Source organism: Sebastes umbrosus, chromosome 11 (assembly GCF_015220745.1).
Source record: "Sebastes umbrosus isolate fSebUmb1 chromosome 11, fSebUmb1.pri, whole genome shotgun sequence".
Classification (NCBI taxonomy): Eukaryota; Metazoa; Chordata; class Actinopteri; order Perciformes; family Sebastidae; genus Sebastes; species Sebastes umbrosus.
This window is the reverse complement of record NC_051279.1, coordinates 5,065,995-5,078,605: the sequence shown is the minus strand read 5'-3', so window position 1 is coordinate 5,078,605 and position 12,611 is coordinate 5,065,995. Positions and strand designations below refer to the sequence as shown.

Below are 12,611 nucleotides of genomic sequence, written 5' to 3'. Positions count from 1 at the left end.
GTTGTACCTCTGAGTCCTCCGGTGTCCTTCGGTGTCCTCCGGTGTCCTCCGGTGTCCTCCGGTGCTCCTAATGGCATCTGCAAGATTTCACAGACCGGAGGAAAACAACCAATCAGAGCCGAGCTGGAGCCTTGCCGTCTCTGAGCAGCTGTCAATCACTTGCGAGCTCCGACCAAACGGTCAAACTAGGCAGCGCTGATCAAATATGAATCAATATTCTGTTACGTTAATGCCTATTTCTCGTCTAACATGTTTTCAGAAGCATCTTGTAGTGTACCGTTTAGCTGTAAAATGAGAAAGTTTGTGACCTGGCAGCCATGTTGCTAACAGTTGAGGAAATACCAAGCACCGCCTGCCAGCCAGAGCACAGCCAATAGGAACGCTCTCTCTCTGAAATGACCTGTGATTGGTCAAAGTCTCCCGTCACGGGCTAGATTTTTTAAAGCCTGAAAACAGAGCCATGAGGAGGTGCAGAAGTCTAGTTTTCTCTCAGAACACTTGAATTACAATATGCTGAAAGGTTATTATGGGATTTTTGCCCAATGATGCCAAAAATGTACTGTCTACATGAGTTACTTCCCACCACTGTACTCAATATGAGAAACAACTCTGGACACCCGAGGCAGTGTTTTTATTTAATACGTTAAACAAACAGAAGCATGACTACCAAGTGCACAGCAACTTCTTGTTGATTAAAGTTTTGTTTTGCTTGCTGCACTACAATAATCAGGGAAAATAAAATGCAGTATGTGGAGCTGTTGACTGCTTTTCCCTCAGCCATTTGAATGTCTAAAATGTGGGTTATGCTCAAACAGAAATAGACGTGTTGTACGGCCATGTCTGAAATGAAAAGTGTTTATAGTTGTTCTGAACAGCCACAGTGGCACACATATACACAGTCACTCCTGTAAGACGTTCATTCATTAGTGTTGCATTTGGTTGTACTTTTTTTCTATTTTTTACTGGTAACTGCAAAATACTTTTGTTTAGCAAGATAAAAACAGATATTGATTTTGTAAAAATGGATAATGCACAAAGATTGAGTTGGCTGTTCACATATGAAACATTCAGATTAGATAGTTACTTGGAGAAAACAAAACTCTGTCAGGATAATCTCCAGGTACAGTATGTAGCAGTTCTTTTCAGTTTACAGTTCATTTGAATCAATTTGAATATTTGAATATAGAAGTATATGTATTACCGGAAGATGTTTTGTAAAATAGCGGTGTCTTGTAATCCCATCTGGGATGGGCCAGATGTTTGGCATGACACAGAAATAAAAAAACAAACTAAACTAAACTGTATACGTGAAAAGTGACAGAAATAGCTGTGTAACAAATACAAATTAAAGCTTGAGAGAGAAGTTCAAACTCTGTCTCCTTTCTCACATGTTTCTCTCTTCACGTTTCGTTCTCTTTCTGTCTCCATTCAGGTGCTGGACCTCCGGCTGATCGGACAGTGGTGATCGAAGAGTACAGGTTCTTGTCTCAGAAGCTGTTTGCAGCCGTGTCCGTCTTCGCTGGCCTCGGCATCCTGTTCGGCATCGTCTGTCTAACCTTCAACATCTACAACGGCAACGTCCGGTGAGTTCGCTAGCGCTGAATCTTATCATTTAGTTCCCAGGCCCACACTGATAGACCTAATATTCTGTGTGTATCATAGACCGTTTATAAAGATGGACGACATGGCAGCTCCCCAAAAGTGAGGCCGAAACATCTCGATCGCCCCCTGGTGGCTGGCTGCAGTATAGCTCATAAATCCCGCCCTCTCCATGTTAGTGGATGGGACATGGGTCAAACTAAAAAGTCAAAGTACACATCAAATACGTTTTTACCAAAGAGGTTTCTGTCAGATAGTTCTTATCATGCTGATGTATGTTCAAGTGTCCTTGAATTATGTCTTGGATATCGGGAAGATCAACTAAATGGGACCTCAGAGGTTAAAGACACAGGTTTGCTACCTGAAGGTCACCTGTCTGAGGAGGAGTAGTGAATGTAAATGACTTCTTGTAACAACACTGGGCTGCTCCAGCAGAGCGGATCATTCACCGTGGCGGCGCTCCATGTGTGAATATGAGTATTTGTAAGATGTGAGACGAGGGGGAAATAATTCACATGTTCAATAGAGATCCTTCTCTCTGTTGAGGTTAATGTAAATGCTGAATGGCACCGCTGCTTCTCGAGTTTTGGGACTCCAAAGTTGGTGATTTGGGTGTGGCTTTCCTCCATCTAGCAGCTGGTTTCATTGTCACAGCTTAAGCATTGCCCTAGACCAAATGCAAATAGACTTCCTTCAAAAACTGCCTTTTGATCTTGGATTTCTAAGCTTAATACATGTCTGTGAACCCGCCGCAGCATATCTCTGATGTCTTTTTAACATATTATTTTGATGTTTGACCCGGGTCAAAGTGATTTAAAGTCCCATAAGTCCATGAGCTTATCAGGAGTATTTTTTGGAAAGCTGGAGAGGTTTGTCCCTTTGGGGATATCCGGCTGGCTCCGGTGTGCCAGTCAGGCCTTCTTCCAGCTCTGATTATATTTCAAACAGAGTTTCACCGAGGGCTGATCCTCAGCAGCCAAAACACGATGAGTCAAATCAAATCAAATTTATTCAGTGAGCTGTTTTCACAAAACGAGTTTGCCACCAACTGCCTTGTTAGGAGACAAAAATACACAACCAAGACACTTTTAAAAACAAGAAAAAGTCAGACGCAATCACAAAATGAGCAAACCTTTAGAAAAACTGTGACACTGTTTAACAATCAGGGTGCTCACGATCATGAAAATCCTGGCAAAGTTATGAAATTAGAAAAACAGTTTTCTAGGCCTGGAAATGGTTTGGACTAAACAGAATGTTTTGGAAATGGTTTGAATATACGTTGTTTTGAATATTGTTTAAAGGAACAGTGTGTAACATTTAGAGGAACCTATTGGCAGAAATGGAACCATAATGCCAGGCTTTGAAGCAAATTTTCTTAGTAGCCAAGCGGTGGAATTACAACTTCCGTGTCCGTCACATGATGCCATCGGAACCCAAAAATAGCTGCCTAGTTTGACCGTTTAATCAAAGTTTGTGAGTGATTGACAGCTGCCTCTGTTGAATGAACAGCCAATAGGAACGCTCTCTCTCTCTGAAATGGCCTGTGATTGGTCAAAGTGTCCTGTCACAGGCTTTTTTAAAGCCTGAAAAAAGAGCCATGAGGAGGTGCAGGAGTCTAGTTTTCTCTCAGTACACTTGAATTACAATATGCTGAAAGGTTATTATGGATATTTTTCCCAATGATGCCAAAAACATTCTGCCTACTGCAGCTTTAAGTACAAACTTAGTCCAAGTCCCCATCTCTGCCCCCAGGTGGCTAAAAAATAACAGCAAATATCAGATTTTGGTCCCTTGGAATCACACATGTATTTCTTTTTATTCAAAAATATTCAGCAATAGTTCAGGGAGACGTGCACATGCAAGAGAAAAAAACAATGCCCGTGTTTCTTCTAATAGTAGCCTCAATTCAAAGCAACCCCAAGACGTGGTGCATAAAACGGAAGAAAGCAGCACTCTAGATCAAAAAATAACTCCTGCAGCGCACTGAACATCATACTATATATTCATGGTATGTAACAGCATTAAAGGGTTTTTTCAGAAGTATCAAAGGTTGGATTGGGGCCAGTGTGTATGTGTGTATGTGTGTGTGTGTGTTAATGTGTGTTGGTATGTAGGCTGTACGAGTGTGTAGCTGTACAGTAACTAAGCAGTGTGGCCTCGGGGCAACATGAGGGCAGGTCAACGGGATGAAAGAATAAAAGACACACCTACTGCTGTAGGATGAGCTGGAGCTGAGGGGCAGAGGAAAGCTGTTCTGCTGGGTGGCTGGGTGGGTGTTATGGTACACACACATCTTTTGAGAGTATTATAATACTGAGATTGTCTCTAATGTAGCATTCAAGGGTGTTTTTTAACCCTATTATTCCATGTTTTTGTGTCTAACTGACTAATAGGAACAACAATTTCTGAAATTGGTCCAGTATTGAGGGAGAACACTGTAACCGGCAGCCGTTCACGGGCTGCAATGTAATCCTTTTGGGGCAAGCTGCCACCGTCATTTACGTCCATTAAAAGTGCTTGTTTTTGCCATGACAGACTCTGATTGTTATTAAAAGTGTCTGACATTATGGAAAGAGTCTCGCTCACGGAGAAGTCTGAAATCTGGCGAGGTGACGTGTTGCTGGAAGACAACGGTGGAATAGTGGAATGCATCCATGGTGTAAACGTGAGTGCCAGCCGGGGAGAGTTTGTTGTGTTGGAGTACAGAAAGCGTAGCTTAGTGTTGTCTAAATGATTTTCAGTGTCATGGCTGAATATGTAGATGATTCATACAATGTGAATGAGGTCTTTGAATTCGACGGCAGCCCATATTTATTTGAGTCAGAGTATACGGTAGATTTCACAACAAGACTTCTCCTTGAGCGGGACTTGGACACAACAACAAACAGAACGGATCAAGTGAAAAGTAGAAAAACATTTTATTTCTTTGCAGGGTCCTTTCCATAATGTTGTCAGACACTGATGATAACCATCTGAGCCTGTCAGTGGCAAAAACAAGCACTTTTAGTGGATGTAACGTTACATTGAAGCTGCTCACTTGTCCTCGCAGCTTGTTTCGCGGCTGCCGGTTACAGTATTAGGGTCCAATATATACAATAGAATCAGCTTTATACTAACAGGAAGTAACACAATACGTGCAATGTCAGACGTACATTAAACTGCGAGTTTGGAACATCACTAACAATTAAACTTTACAAACAGAATGTATTTTTTAAGATTTAATAGTTTTTTGGGGGGGATGTTTTCCCACCTCTTTCTGGAGCTGTTTCACCATCACAGTTTATTATAGCCCCGCGACAACGTAGTCGGGGGTGTATAGCGCTCCTCGTGTCCGTCCGTCCGTCCTTCCGTCCGTTGACATGTCACACTTTTGTTTCAGGAACTTCAAATTTGGTATGATGGTTGACAGTGTGGTTGACAGTTATCAAGCACTATATCACTTTCTAATAGTTCTGTATCTCAGTTGTTACCCTGCACTATATTCATTTTTAACAGTTTCTTCATCTCCTGTTATTTTTATATCTGGTATATTTTTTTTATACTCTGTATTACTAACTTGTGCCGTTTTTACTAATATGTTTGCATTATGGAACTGTGATGCTTGAAACTTGAATTTCTCTCGGGATCAATAAAGTTACTATCTATCTATCTATCTATCTATCTATCTATCTATCTAGCCATGCTCACTTTTGCCTTGTTTATTTACATTTTTTCCCAGCTGTGAGCAGATCCCCCATTTCTTTTGTGTATTGCATTGTGGGAGTATAGTAATAATTTACTGCAACATTAAAAACCAACCATAGTCAGTTTGCATACTGTCTGATTTGAGTATACTTGAGTTTGTCACTTTCCTGGTTCCTCCTGCACTAAATTGTATTCCAGTTGTTTTTTTGTTTTTTTTCCCCAGTTTCACTAAATTCCTTTATTTTGTCACTTGTAAAAAAATTTTAATTTCACCTGTAGTAGTCGTTGCATTGTTCAGCGCTTCACACTAATTAGACTAATGACTGTCAATCACACATGAAAGGAGATGCCCAGGGAGGAGCAGCGATCCATATTTGTATCTTTTGTTCGCCAGACTGTAAGAAACCAGGAAATAACAATGATAAAATATTAATTAAAAAACAACATGAGAGAAATAAACAGCAGACAGAAAGGTCGCCAATACAATTAACACCTATTTACCTACAAATTCATTCATTGTACCTTTAAGCAGAAATGATAATTACCTGTGTTTTTTTTCTAAATGTGTTTGTTTTCCCTGTTTCAGCTACATCCAGAACTCTCAGCCGTACCTGAACAACATGACGGCGGTGGGCTGCATGATGGCTCTGGCCGCAGTGTTCCCGCTGGGGATTGATGGTCACCACGTCCATAGATCTCAGTTCCCCGTCGTCTGCCAGGTAACAGGACAAAGAGACACACAGAGGTAGAGAAGAGCCAGAGGGCAGGATGAAGAGTAAGGCTGGGGATTGTCTGCAAATATGTGGTTTCATTGATAGTCATTCTACAATATGTGTTGAAAAGAAGCTTAGAGGAAGTATAGAAGGTTTAACATTAGTGTGTAGCAATTAGGGGGATCTAGTGGCAGGAATTCTAACATAATATTAATAAGTATGTTTTCTTTAGTTCATAATCTGTTACGACCAGTGAGGTTTTGGACCCAAATGCAGACACCGGCATGGAAGTAGAGCAAAGGCTTTATTGCCAAAAGCATGAATGGAGAATGGAATGAGGGAATGTTGAGGCTGGAAATGAGCAGGGAAGGCGGTGATCCTAGGCAGAGGAGAACAACGTTAGGGAATAAGAAACTCAGTATATAATAATGCTGAGCGGCTGAGGCAAAACTACCACTTGGGTTGAGTCAACGATCTGGCGACGAGTGGCTGGAGAACCGGGGTATTTATACTGTGGTTGATGATTAGATGGGAGGAAGCTGTGCAGGTTGATCAGGTGAGTTGATTGCATCAGGAAGAGAAAGAGAGGTTGTGTTCGAATAGTCCTTTTTGCTTTGGAAGTATATGATCCTACACCTTCTCCATAACTCAAACAATTAACTCAATATTTATCATATATTTCTTTGTTTATTTCAATTCCAACCTTAGTAATGAAGTGATATTTTTCACTGGTTTTCCAGGTTAGGTCAGATAATCCTATATTATCTGTTGATAAAGTGAAAGAGCAGGCGGATTCTCTAAACACCACGGTGGTCTTTTCCTAAGTCCTTCTGAATTCTCCTTCTCATCTTTCCTTGACCTCATGACGTTTTCCATCGAGGTCGAGGAAAAGTGGTTAGGAAAAGACGTTAGGACGTAATTTTTTGACTTTTCGAACGCAACCAGAGAGTCTGCATGGGAGTAGAGCCTTGCACACCACACAAACAGCCAGACACGCCCACACAAGACAGACAGGGAACTGGTCACACAGGGAAAAAGGGAAAAGACACACTAGGAAGGCTGATGGCACGGATGGAACCGTGACAATAATCACCTGAAAATAACAATTGTTGTGTTGGCTCCCCTTAGAATGAGCTGTTTATGGGGCCGTACACATGCCGCGTTTTTTGCACCCTCAAATCAATTTGTTGCAAGCGTTCCCAAGTTAAACTTTCGAAACGCAATTTCATGCCAATCACAGCTGGCAGATATCTTGTCTTGCTTTTGTAAATATCAGTTTATGGTAAATATACGGAGGAGAGGTTAATCATTTTAGTGCAGGGCTACCCAGATCTGTCCCACGGACTATTTTACTTCCGTCCGAGGACGTCACAACATCCGGTTGAAAGGTCAGCCAAACTGACAAAGAGAAATCGAGTGTAAAGCTACTGCAGGAAATCCATTTATCTTTGTGTTGACTGAGTTCAACTCACTTCATCATCGTCATTGCAGCACATTTTGGTTTTGATTGCTTAGTAACGGACATAAGGGCAACATCCCAAGCACACTGGAAAGAAAAAAGCGGCACGGCTGGGGTTTTCCACGCGTTTTCAGACACGCCATGTGTACGACCCCTATATCTACATATGGAGCATGTCCTCTTCACGGAGCCGGCCGCCATGTTTCTAGTGTAGCCCAGAACTGACAAACCAAACACTGGTTCTAGAGAGGGCCATTTGCGTTTTTGTGTTGTTGTGGCGGCCACTGTAGTTCTCCTACACACTTGGCTTGGCAAATTTGGTATCTTTAAGAATTTCGGGATCTCAACTAGAATTTTAAATAAAGTAATTTGGGATTAAACAATGTTTGGCGGCGCAGCATGTATTTATTCTGACTGGTCCACCTGCAAGACATACTGTAGCATCCAAGTTTAAATACGTATGTCAACAGTCCAGGAAAGTAAACCTATTTGCCTCTCATTAACATTGATTGATTGTATTTAATTTAAAGTGTTGCTGGACCTGGCAGTTATTTTTTTGTGCCACAAATATCTCACTCTGCAGTTACAGCTGTCAGTTTTAGTAAAGCCCGACCCGACTGTGAGTGTGACATGAAGCAAACCCACATTAGGTGTTGTGAAGACAGTTTGGATGTTCCTGCCTGTGGCAAGCAGACACCTGCAAACCTCATTTCAGGAGTTTGATCACGCAAAATGAGTGGATGAAAGATGATGAAAGCTTAAACGCTGACATAATTCATTAAGTATTTGAATGTTATTTTGGCATTCGGTGGCACAGACGATGATTTGCCGGGTGCCAGAATAGCACAGTAGACGATGGGATCCCAGCACTAATGAGGAGTGGGAGTTCTTTCTCTGTCACCCATGTTGAGTCTTTTTGTTGTGGAGGCGAGAGGGAGATTTCCATTTCTGTCGTGTCTTTGCTCTTTGTCCCTGTCCAGTTATTCTCTCTCATGCTTTGTTCTGCCTCTCTCTTGCACTCTGCCTCTGACCTTCTTCTCTGGATAGTTGTTTTTTCTGTTTCTGCTGCAATCTCTCCATTTCCTCAAACTTATATTATGTCTTGTTTCTGCATCACCTATTCCATCATCAGTCTATCAATCAGTCAATCTAGTTATCTAGCTAGATGAGAGAAGAGGGGAGTTGATATTTTCATCTGAGTCACCTTCAATTATCACCGTGCGCTCAGAGCATTAAGCTTAATGAGATTGTTGAGGATGTACCTGAATACACTACTAGGGGTTGAAAAAGTTCTCCACCTCCTCTAAATATTCTCTTTTTAAAAAAACGCTTGAATAAAACATAACAGTAAAACACAGAGCTCTTTGCAGTAAAGATGCAAATAACATCATTTCTAATAAGGAAACTAAACACAATTAAAAGTTGGAACACTGCATTCACAATGTTTTATATATATTTTACTAATATTATGGAAAACGCTATAACCATGTCATCATAATTTCTTAAGTGCAAGATTAATTTACTGTAAATGTAACTAAAAATACAAGTTAAATTATTTAAATTAAAAATGACTTAATTAAAATTAATTCAATCTAAATTTTATATTATATATATTGACAGATTATGTATGTATGTATGTATATATAGAAATAGATATTTATTTATTTATTTATTTATTTATTTATTTATTTATTTATCTATTTATCTATTTATTTATTTATTTATTTATTCATTTATTCATTTATTTATTCACCAAACCTACACCCTTGAATAAAGGTATTATTATGCCTGCGCACCAGTGACTATGGAGGAAATTAAACAGAAATATCAATTTATGTCACATTTTAGCAACTAATTAATACCTACATTTATTTTTAATATTACTTTTTGGTTAATTTAATGGCTTTTTCATTAATTTATCGAGTCATTTATTTATTTATTTATCCATTCATTTATTTATTTATTTATTCAAATTTGGCACAAACATCCACTTGGACTCAATGATGAGCTGATTAGATTTTGGTGGTCAAAGGTCACAGTGACCTCACAAAACGCGTTTTTTGGCCATGACTCAAGAATTCTTATGCTAATTATGACAATTCACAAAATGTTTAACAGGATAAAATGATGTAGTGATGACATTTTTGGACAGACACGGATATAAACTGCAACTTGACTGTTTGGCGGAGGCGTACAACCGCGAGGTGGTAATTCCAGTTTAATTAAAATCCTCTCCTCCTCTCCTCCAGTTCCGCCTGTGGCTCCTCGGCCTCGGCTTCAGCCTGGCGTACGGCAGCATGTTCACCAAGATCTGGTGGGTCCACACCCTCTTCACGAAGAAGGACGAAAAGAAGGAGAAGAAGAAGGTAGGGAGGAAGAGTGGGGAGGGAGGGAGGGAGGGAGGGATAAGCCTCTCAGCGGTCTCAGGAGAGCAGAGAAAGGATGGGAGAGAGGGGCCGGGCCACGCAGCATGTGTGGCGCCGGCTGATAAAAAAAGTCAAGTTAAAAACTTCGCAGGCTTCCTAGTAACATAAGCTTCTAAGAGGCCAGCTCGGCATCGTTCACTACTGCAGGGTTGTAGTGAGTGCAGGGATAAGTGTGTTGGACACACACTGACATAGATACTGCTCTTTACACATGCACATACACACATGCAACATTCATGCATAGAAACATGCAGATTTGGGGCACACATAACGCGGCCCCTGATACCCACGTCATCAGCTTTATTTGCATGCTGGTGTGTATGTATTTATGTGTTTGTGTGCGTGTGTGTGGGTGCGTGTGCATCCTCTTGAAGATAGTGTATCCTGGAGCCAGCAAGATACTGCCAGTCTGCGATGTGTTGTGGGAATTTCTAAGACCTAATCAGAAGAATAAGAGATTAAGCCATTTATGGAATATTTATGAATATGGATGAGTATTAAAGTTCTATGCAGAAATCCAACCTTCGGGGGTTTATTATTTGAGCCAAAGCACAACGAATCGGGTTGACTTTCAACTCTCTTCATGTCCACAGAAGGGCAATTTGCCAGAGAGCTCTGCGTGAGTATTTAAAGAAACTTTCACAAATCGAGTTGAGAATGAGCTCTTCTCAAATCATTTTTTCATGCAACTCAAGTGAAGAAAGCGCCCGGCACTGTGTAATGTGTTTTCTTCTTTATTTTATTTCTCAGTTTTTTTAGTCATTGCACGCTTGGATGGCCGTTACTATGTCGGAGGTTCTGGGAGTAAACCGGCGTGGAAAGAAATAAGGAGGGAGCACTGTAGGAGAGCTCATTTTGGTGGCTTGTTTTCGGTTACGGCTGTATTGCTTCCATTATAGGTTAAGTTAAGAATAATAGAGTTGATATCAGCTATCCACGGGAACTGTCCACACAAAAGCATCTCAGTGTATAAATGACAATTTCAGGTGGCAGTCATAAATATAGCTACTGCCGCTCTCCGTATGTCGCCTGCACACACACACACACACACACACAGACACACAAACTCATGCTGCTCCTAAAATATACTTGGACAAAGACACATGTACACACTCAGAGACACACATTCAGAAAGACAATTCGCGCCCAGTCATCCAGAAATCACAAGGACGCCTGTCGTATTATTTGTCCTGGTTGTTTGTCTTTGTTTGTGGACTGGCTGGTGATGCCCTTGGATAGTGATGACTGTTGTGCGTGTTTGTGTTTGTGTGTCTTTGCTCACACAGCAACACTTGGAGCCATGGAAACTCTACGCGACAGTTGGAGTGCTGCTGGCTATCGACTTCCTGTCGCTCATGATCTGGCAGATTGTGGATCCTCTGCACATTACGGTGGAGGTAGAGTACGAAAGACAAATGAGATAATTTGTGTGTCATCGCCCCGTTTTGCACGGATCGCGCAGGCCGCTGTCGTGAGTCAATAACGCCGTAATGAGGCGCCGCGCCTCATTTGTAGAAATGTCCTTTCATTTTGATTCATCTTATACTAAGAGCACAACGAGGATAAATGTAACAAAGCCCAGCACAAACAGCAGCACCATAACAGACATTTATGACCTGAATAATTAAATGTATTTGTGTTCATTAGATAGTGTAAGAACTGTTAAAGGTACACTATGGCATTTACTGTAAACAAAAATCAGCATTCATCAAGCAGCCAAACAAACATGGTCAATGAACATTCATCGCCTCATTATACATTTATCTTTCAAAGGTCTCGTGAAATTGTATAACTTCATTAAATCTGTTTTAATCAGTATTTTTGACACTGAATCACTCGCTCATTTTCGGCGCTCAAAGTGCAAAAAAACAATTATCAACCAGCTCTGTGATGTATTTTAGTCTCTTTTAGCTCATTGTTTTGGTTTTAACGCACGTTTACTGTATGGTTCAGTCAGAGCTGCTCTCATCAGCCTTCATATGCATGTGTCATATGTTGTATCCAAAAAAAGATAAAAATTAAAAAAGACAGTTGAACATTTAGCAGATAAAAACCGAGATTTATTCCTTAAGAGCTGGTGGAGACCAAAACAGAGCTGAATTGGGACTCCATTCATCAAGTGGCCAGTAACAAAACCCCAAATACATGCAAGTGCAATCAGCTTCTGATGGATGTAAAATGAGGATTTTTTGCTACATTGTCTGTTTATTTTGATGTTTTCTGCCTTCTAATGGCCAAAATTCAATAAATGCAGCATTAATATGACTAGTGCAAGTTCAAAACCTTTTGAGTAGCCTTCTTCTTCTACCACTGCCAATACCAACATTCCCAGCTAGAGAAAGAAAGGGTGGAAAGTAATTTCCAAATAGGCGTATTAGTCGCTTGCTTTGACATAACCACTGTGGTCATAAAGTAGAGCATGAATTTAATTAGTGGAGGTATTTTGCTGGCGGTAAAGTTATAAATTAGAATGGCAGAGTGGCACTGTTCCAGTTGGCTATCCGCTCGTACTTGTTGACTCCAGGGTAGTGGAAATAAAAGTTTGGTTGTAACTTTATATGTCCAGGATCCAGCAGTGAACTGCATGAGCTGCATCTGCCCACTGCAGACGAAATGATTGATTCAGTCTGTATAGTCCTGAAGCCCCATACCCGCTGCTGCACAGAGCGCTGTGTATTTGTTTATTCTAAGTTTATTAGTATTGAACATGTCCAAATTGCACCAAATTTG

At 40.7% G+C, this 12,611-nt stretch overlaps 1 protein-coding gene across 2 annotated transcripts in view; it reads left to right on the top strand.

Moving 5' to 3' along the window:
* Positions 1 to 12,611, top strand: part of gabbr1a (gamma-aminobutyric acid (GABA) B receptor, 1a) — an 85,417-nt gene that overhangs the window by 59,760 nt on the left and 13,046 nt on the right. For both annotated transcript variants that reach the window (XM_037784171.1, XM_037784172.1), the window contains 4 exons: positions 1,433 to 1,583; positions 5,870 to 6,002; positions 9,705 to 9,821; positions 11,168 to 11,278. In XM_037784171.1, coding sequence (XP_037640099.1) covers positions 1,433 to 1,583; positions 5,870 to 6,002; positions 9,705 to 9,821; positions 11,168 to 11,278 — 512 coding nt within the window. The remainder of the gene's footprint in view (positions 1 to 1,432; positions 1,584 to 5,869; positions 6,003 to 9,704; positions 9,822 to 11,167; positions 11,279 to 12,611) is intronic.